This window comes from Lycium ferocissimum, chromosome 9 (genome assembly GCF_029784015.1).
Source record: "Lycium ferocissimum isolate CSIRO_LF1 chromosome 9, AGI_CSIRO_Lferr_CH_V1, whole genome shotgun sequence".
Taxonomy (NCBI): Eukaryota; Viridiplantae; Streptophyta; class Magnoliopsida; order Solanales; family Solanaceae; genus Lycium; species Lycium ferocissimum.
Genome location: NC_081350.1, coordinates 31,166,478 through 31,175,352, shown reverse-complemented (window position 1 = coordinate 31,175,352; position 8,875 = coordinate 31,166,478). Strand labels below are relative to the sequence as shown.

General features: G+C 37.0%; 1 protein-coding gene across 2 annotated transcripts; it reads right to left on the bottom strand.

Annotated features, from left to right (window-relative positions):
- Positions 1-1,046: 1,046 nt before the first annotated feature.
- On the bottom strand, positions 1,047-7,799 carry LOC132030259 (uncharacterized). Of its 2 annotated transcripts, none has more exons than XM_059419821.1 (5): positions 7,415-7,799; positions 3,706-3,767; positions 2,639-2,729; positions 2,085-2,187; positions 1,047-1,997 (listed from the first exon to the last, which is right to left on the bottom strand). In XM_059419821.1, exons 1-5 carry the CDS (start codon positions 7,609-7,611, stop codon positions 1,302-1,304), a joined length of 1,149 nt encoding a protein of 382 aa, XP_059275804.1. In that variant the 5' UTR covers positions 7,612-7,799; the 3' UTR covers positions 1,047-1,301. The 2 variants fall into 2 exon arrangements, with proteins under 2 accessions (XP_059275804.1, XP_059275805.1); XM_059419822.1 differs by having other exon boundaries at positions 2,085-2,184; positions 7,415-7,798.
- Positions 7,800-8,875: the final 1,076 nt, after the last annotated feature.

Sequence of the window (8,875 nt, the reverse complement as noted above, 5' to 3'; positions counted from 1 at the left end):
AGGCGAGTTTAAATTTCGCTATCTTGGACCGCATACTTTTGTTAATAATTACACCAAAGTTATGCGGACCGCATACTTACATACCTGTAGTATTGGCATATAGTATCAGCGAAGGTAAGATAACTTTGATAATTCCTTCACAGTTATGCGGTCCCGATAAAAGTTTCCCATTAAGTATGCCCTCACCTAAGATAACTTTGTGAAGGAATTATCAAAGATATGCGGACTAGAAGCTATACTTACGCTTGTGGGCAGACTTGGCATAAGACGGGGTAAAGCATAACTTTGATAATTCTTCACAAAGTTACGCCGGTCCCGCATAAAAGTTTGCCCGTTAAAAAGTATGCCCCGGCGTAACTTTGTGAAGGAATTATCAAAAGATTATCCGACCCCAAGACATTGTACCAAGTCTGCCCATAAGGCATGGTATCCGGTCGGATAAAACGTGTAATTCCTTAATGTGTATCTTGTTGGCTGACATAATGTAAATTTAAACCGCCTTGCGAATTTTTTTTTTTTAAAATTTCGGTCGCGCGTGGTTCGAACACAGGAACCTATGGGTGTTAAGAAATGGGCAAAAATTTAAACATTTCAAATATGAGGGGCAAAATTTAAAGACCACCCCAAAAGAAGGGCCCAAATATAATTGAGTTGGACTTCCATATATGGGCCAAAGTCCAGTTAGCATGAAATAAAGGGCAGTTTGCAGGATTGTCCTTCGCTGGGGTGTATCCCTCAAAATGGTGGTCTTTAAATTTTGTCCTTCAGTCAGAATTTACATGGCACAGGCAAAATTTCTGCCCATGCAAATTTTGCTACAAAAATTTTCTGCCTATGCGGCTCAAATTCTATCTTAAGGCAGAATTTCGCTGGTCAGATTTGCAAAATTCTGCCTTGCGAATTTTTTATTTTTTTTTTTACTGAGCTAGGATTCGAACCCACAACCTCGGGGTATTCGGCAAGGAGTAAAACTTAAAGACCACCAATTTGAAGGACAAAAATTAAAGACCACCCCAAATGAAGGGCATCCGTGCAAAAAAAAAGTGAAATAAACGGCCGCCTAAAACTTGACGAAAACCAATCAAATTGGTTGTAAAGACTGATTCCCATTACAATGCCATTAAATGGGCCTCCATTAGCTGGGTAACAGGCACTATAACTTATCATTCACTCACTAGTCACTATATAACAACATGAAAGGTTAGTAGATTCGATTCAGAAACATAAAGATCAGACCGCGAAATTGGGCCTCTAACTAATAGACTACACGCTACAACCCGACACCTAAAGATTGTATTAAGTTACAGTTCTTCTATATCCTCAAGTGAATCAAACTCTGCATTAAGTCGACGAAGTTCTTCATCATCAACGGTAGCTGTGCTAAACCACTTCGGTGGAGAATTACCCGATGGCATTGTTGGCGGGACAACACTAGCTTTTGAACTCTGCTCAATGAATGCCTCAGTGTCATCAGACTCTGCTTGCTTTTCTTTTTTAGGTTGGTTAAACAGTTTGGACTTCATCTCCAAGCAAGCTTTCAGGTCTTCCTCATTTCGAGCTTTATTCAACTTATCAATAAGATCAGTGAATGCTGCAACATGCTCAGCTTCAGCGGTCTTGGCCTTTTTCTTTTTGCCAAGTGCATCTAGATCACTAAGGGCAGTAGCATTGTCACCTGACTCCAACTTCCTCAGCTTCCTTAATCCCTGATCTACAATATATTGCATCCTCTTCCTGGTATTCTCAGCTCTAGCTGGATCTGATCTAAGCTGTAATTTCAACCGGTTTATCATTGCCTCATTATCATCTTCTGTTGAACCACCCTCATTCTTCTCATCCTCATTCTGATCATCCTCTGCAGAATTCACTGCAAACACCTCCTCCAGTAGACCAACATTCTGCATGTACCGATCAAAAGCTTCATTTTCAGCTGCAACGTTGCTGTCCCTGTATTCCTTTAACTTCATAAACCTCCATTCGTTTATGAGCTGGGCGTCCTGTAGTTTATCATTACGGTTAACTTCTAAAAAAATAAAATGAATAAAGTTATAAACTCAAGGAGAAAATACAAGAACTCCACATACCTTTCTGGTCAGTGGTTTCCTCGACCTTATTGGGGTCTGCAAATTATTGAACTGTGCAAAATTGGAGGAGAGTTGACGAAGTGAAGTAGCTCTGTGCGAGCTCCTTGAGTGAAGAAAATAGAAGTTAATACAAGTCTTTTAAATAAAGAGCAAGAAGCTCGGTAATCAGCATTCAGCAATGTAATCCGCCTAGAACAGCAGATCTGGGAGTGGGAGTATGCAAAGAGATACAGAAATGCACGTGAAAAGAACCCTAGTAATTCAAAAGATTATTCCACAAAAGGTAATATAACAACCAAATAGCATAATAAAATTTTGAGCGCCAAGAACTTGCAAAGCAAATGCAGAAGAGATCACTTCAAAATGGCAGATAAAAAGCACCGAGAAGCGCATTTCTAGCGACGTACTACAAATCTTATGAAGGATTGTTAACTGACTGCAGATGATTTTGTAATTTACACTTTATATCATAGATGGTTGGTCCAGTAACAGTCAAACTGTTCATTAAGGCTGTCATATATAAATGCAATCATGCATGCTTTAGTAAAACTTACCCAGAATGAGGTGCTTCAGTGGACTGCTGATCTACCACAGGAGACCCGGAAGATGGAATCTTTTCTGGAAGAGTTGAACCACCTTTTAAAACTGCACAATGTCAAATCAAGGATACATATGAATTACAGAATGACATTAGAATATCAGTCAGCCTTTTGGTAAAAAATTGCCTTACAGAAGAGAGGTGCTAAAATCCCTGCTGTCAGACTCTTTTATCTTATGACTTTTAAATATTTGTTCCTTCCAATGTTTTACAGAACCAGGCAGTCAATGAAAAGTTCACTTATACATGTCAAAAACCACAAATGCAGTTCATTACCATAAAATATACAGTGATGGCAAAACAAAGTTTTACACCAAATGTTAATGCCACGGTTAACAGTGAATATTTATGCCAGAGACACTGCATAAGTGCATATATGCAAATGCCTTTTCTTTTTGGCTTGCGAGAATTACTCTATTGCTCTATTGCAGAAAAATCTTACAGATACTCAAACCATGAACCCATGATTCCCCAAAGACTATGGCCAGGTATCAGGTACTCCACACTCTCCCTTAGAGATACTTGACTCTAGTTGGAGGCCAAATTTTTAATCCTGTCTACATGTGGTGGCATGTTTCTCTACTAGTCACAACCAACATCTGGTGAGCGAATAACTAATCCAGTAAGCATCTGGGATCCCATGGTAACCAGTTTCAAAGATTCTCAGTGCAGCAATAACGCAAAAGTAATCTGAAAGGGGAAGGCCTTAGGAACCAGGCCTCTAGTCCAAGTCTGAAGATAACTTTTTCAACTTTTAAAGCAAGTAAAATATCAAATGAAGTACTGTGCATATCTTTAGATATTAATCTTCATCACATCAATACTGGAGAAACAAAAAGAATCTATCGAAGCCACTGGAACTAGAATAAGGTAAATAGAAGATTAAAGAAAAATGATGAAGAAAAACGATATTGGGAAAGAGCAGATTCTTCACCGTATGTAACAAAAAGGCATAGGTGCAATTATAAACTAGAATTAATGAATAGTGACATCAGCTGTGAAAATTTTTCAAGTTGATTATACCATGTATATGACAGGGATTTTGCGCTTTGGCGCAGCAGTTTTTGCATGACTGGAATGGACACCTGCACATTTGATTCTCGCCAATTAGTAAGACAGCATATGAAGAGAGGGGAAGGGGGATAAAGAAATGTATAAACTAGTAGGAATGAGAGAAAATAGGTTAAAAAGGATAAAAACCTAGTAGTATATAAAAGCAATCCCAAAAAGGTTGACATGAGAGAATAAGATCAATGAGATATAGTGATGCTAATTTGATTAATTGATCAACTTAAATCACGAGGGTAGCTTTACATATCTTCGTAGATCATGCAAGACAGAAACTTCGTGTAAACTTGAAGAATCAGGTCTTAAAAGTAAAGGATACCATAAAAAATACGAGGGTTGGAAATATTTGTGGTAGAAACAGCACATCAAATTACTTATAGAATGGAAAAGAATACACAAGTAACGATTAGAAAGCAGATGACCGAATATCTGACAAAACGATACAAGAAACAGTAAAAGGTGATGGAGTACTGCTATCTGAAGCTTAGAAACAGAATCACCTGCATGCATCACAGATGATATCTTCCTCCATTTCTTTCTCACACTGATTTTTTATAAGTTTTTTACACCGGTAGAGAGAGGGGCGGAGGAACAGAGGAAAGAAGGTAAATAGACACATAAAATGTAAGACTACTTTCTCTATTTAAAGCCACCATACATGACAACAACCTCTAGAGATGTATCATAATGGAAAATGAAAGTTAATGAACTATTCCTTTTTTGATTAATAAGTTAATGAACTTCTCTTGCGCCAAGTTTTGACTATCTTGCTACTAATCGAGTTTATCATGCATCAGATTCTGTCATAATGAAGACAGCTTAAGGTATCGAATGACGAGAAGTCTTAGTTGTAACTTGTAACGGCTTCAAAGTTCATGTGGAAATATAACTTTTCCCTACTTTTAAGGGGGAGAGAGAGATTAAAATTTAATCACCTGTCTTTATTTTGATGAAAAATTAAAAGCAGTTCGCGAAAGTGAAAGGAGGTGAAAGAGTAGTCCCCTTCTCAATTGCGAAGTAATTGCTATATAAAATCATACCCCCTACGACTGCAGCTTCACTAAAAGGTCTTCGCCTTATGAATGTAAAATAGTATGGGTGAACAAGCAGAAATAGCACCTCCTTAGTGCTTAAACAAGTAACTTCTTAGTTTACAGTGCAAGTACTAGATTGCTAAAGAGACCACACAAGCTCTTGATGAAAAGAACTGACGTCACCTCTTTTGGAACATCTAACCATGAAAAAGTGAAGAATAACATTCCCCTACAAGCTCAAAGAGGAAAATTTTATTTTAATTTGTACATACTAAGAGAGCTAAAGAGAATACACCAGTTCATGATAAAAAGGAACTGTCACCGAGAAGGGGAGGAGAAAACTCAAAATGAAGAAAAAGTGGTAGTTGGACTCCTTTTTTATATTCTATACAAGTAAAAAGTGGTAGTTTAACTTTGATACCTATTAACTTACACACTGAAGTATGAAAAGGTGAGTCCGCAATTACATGATCAGAGAAATAAAACATGCAAATTTGCAAGCTGTAAGGATACTTATTCCCGTGCTACTGAAATCGAGAATTTTTATGGATTGAATCGGATGGAAAAAACAATCATTTTGTTAAGTCATCCATTAAAAATGTTATGCGATCATAACCTTTCTTTGGATTTAAGTAATTGACAATGCAAGTAATATTTCGTTTCTTGTTTCTGTTAATAGAAGCATATATCTAAGATGGGCTCAACAAAAAGTTTATCCGGTCATCTCATAATGCTTTTCTTTTTCTGCATTATTTCTAGAATAGTGACACTATCTGATCATGTTTCCTACCCAAAAGTACCTTCCTTTCACAATACTCTCTAAATATACCATAACAAAATGGTGAAAAAGAGGGGAAAACTGGTCAGAAAACCGTTATTTTTGTTTTATAAATAAAATATGATGGCCAAGAAAAATGTGAAATATTGTAACATACCAAAGCAAATAACTAATGCACAATGTTGTTACTAAAAAAAGTGCAGCCCGGTGCACTAAGCTCCCACTATGTGCGGGGTCGGGGGAAGAACCACAGGGGTCTATGGTACGCAACCTTACCTTGCATTTTTGCAAGAGCCTGTTTTCACGGCTCGAACCCATAACCTCCTGGTCACATGGTAGCAACTTTACCAGTTACACCAAGGGTCCCTACAAAGTTGTTAATAAGAGGAAGCAAAATTCGGATTGATCTCTGACACGCTCAAAATAATAATCTACCCAACTAACTTCTGAAATAAAATGGCTGTAAATAATTCTTTTTTTTTTTTTTTTTTGATAAGGTAAATAATTTTATTAACAATTGGGAATCCGCGTATACAAGCCGTATACCAAAAGAAGAGCACCTACATCAAAATATGGTTCTCAACAAAAAAGATCCAATTCTCTATACAAATAAGGACCTCGAAAGTATACCAAAAAGAAACTAGAGACAAAACACTTCTTTGTATTTTTACAAATCTTGCTCCATCCCTTCAAAAGCCCTCCTATTTCTCTCTTTCCAAATTACCCACAAAGATCGATCCGCAAAGATCTGATTTATAAAATTTAGTCAGTCGCACCAAATTTTGTTTCCAACAAGTATCTTATACGTGCTGCTCCCCCTATTCGAAACTTCTTTTCCCTGAGCAAAACCTTAAATCTGCCTCATGTTACTCCATCCAACCAAACACAATCTTCCAGATATACCTCGAGAACCCTCTAAAATCTAAATTTGCACCTACTGTGAAGCCAGCAATAGATGGCCAATGCAACAACAGAGTCGTCTAACTTGGATTTCCAGGCCGCTTTTCTGAAACATGGTATCCGGGCTAGCTTGCGCGCACCTCGACTAATTCCACGGGATACCTGCCCCCTCCCCAGCAACAACAGGTATCATGTAACTCTGCCCACCAAGGTTAAGACAGATGGAAAGAAATCATTTCTATTGTTTTTGTCCCGCTGGGATTTGAACCTGACGTCTTATGGTTCTCAACCCACTTCGTTGACCACTAGGCCACACTGTTAGTTCAGAAACTCAAATTCATTTAACATATGAAAATTAGTCCCCTCTATAAAACTGTCTATTCAACTATTACTTTAATACGGCACCACTAACACTAATATAACACATAAGTCAAACGAGCGCTTTAAACTCTATGAGTTCACATAAGCACAGTAACACTTTGTTTGGATGGTTATTATATATTGTTTCATAATGTATCATATTGTGTTGTATTGTACAGTACTGTATTGTTTTGGTCAATACATAATGTTAGAAATCGACAAGAAAAGTAGGGCACAGTGTAGAGCTATCATTAAAAGGTACGATAAAGGATAAAATCTTATTATTAGACAATTAGTAAAGACAAAATGAGAAAGAAAAAAAATAACGTAACGACGCGATAACACCAAATCGGTCGTTACATAAAATGGGACTTTTCGTGGTTACGTAACGATGGATTTAACGATACGATACAATAGAATTAAAGTAACAATCAAAACAAACGTTGTATTTAAACTAACAACACAATACGATACAATAGGTAACAACCATCCAAAATATAACTTAGAGAGTACACTAATGAAGCAAATAAAACAGGGAATTAGGGTTTCTAAACCTCAATTTCAATAGAATAAACTGAAAAAAAACATTTACCTTGAGCGAGCAACATTGCCGCACTTTATACACTTAGGTTTATTAAGCCCTCGTAGATTTTTCGACGCGTTTGTAGTCGTCGGAAGGCTCGACAAAACGGCAGCGTTTGCGGTTGAAACGGCCGGTGCCGGTGACGGTGACGGTGACGGAGCGCTGTCGGCGCTGTGATTACTTAGGGCAGGCGAAGATGCAGCCATTTAAAGGCTTTACTTTTTTGCTCTGTTTGCTTTACTCTTCCATTCGTTTGTTGAGCTGACGGTGTTATTGACGGAGAGTTTTTTTGTAACGGTTAATTGCGGCGGCGCGTGGGCTTCAATTGCTTTGTGTTGCTGCTGAAAATTGCTGTAGATTTTGGGTTTGATTGGGTGAAGGTGTATTTTTAGGAATAAGATGGGTTTTTATATGAGAAATTATTAGGACGGTTTTGCCCTGAGATTTACGTTATAGAGCTATACTTATTGGGGTCCTCTATGGTAATTTCAGTCAATAACGCAAAGGATTTGATACTGGCTAAACCCCACCTTAAAGTTGGGAATATCTGGTAAATGAAACTCAAGAGAAATTGAGATCATCAGAATAGTTTGAAAAGATATAATTTTAGTTATGCATAATAAATTAAATTAAAGATTGTTAAAGACAATTATAATGAACAAACGCATAAAAGCCTCGATAAGGCAGTATAAGAATCATGTCGTGGCTTTTGACCCTACCCAACTTACAATAGCCTGAGCCATCGCGTGATGTGCGAACAAAATCAGTCATACCGGTTTGTACACCAAAATAGCAAATTGATTACATTTTAAAGAGTGGTTCAAAAGCAATTGATCTTAATCTAGTTATATTGTCAATGTTTTGGTTACAATTGAAATGAAAAATGCAACGATTTATTAACTGTAATTTAAATCAGTGTCCAAATGATATCCTTAAAAAATGCACGTGTTTTAATTAACTTGAGAAAAATGGACATCATTTGCACATGTCTTAATTAATTTGAAAAGATCTAAATGAGGAAGTTTCTCGTGTTTTAACTAGGGGCACTTTTATCTAAATTTATTTCCGCATTACATTTTAATTAATATCGAAATATTACTAACATGACACTTATTGACATTGAAAGGGTCTCTTTTTAGTCTTGACATTTGAGGAGGAATCGTCCAAAAATACATAGCTTATATTGTTCATTTATTGCGCTAATAAATGGACGGGTCAATTTCAAAAACAAAGTCTTTTGAAAAATATTTTGACAAGTTTTAAATGTCAATTGATTTAAAAATTTCACGCAATTTCACTTTTTAGATGGGTTGAATTGATTAGTGAGTCTAAAGGGTTGAGCCAGTAAATGTGGATCGGCTGGGCGGGAAGTAGTTGCACGGTTTGCCTATCAAATGGACAGGTCTTTAATTTTTGCCCTTCCAATAGGCGGGTCTTTAATGTTTTGCCCTGCAAAATCGACCTTATGCC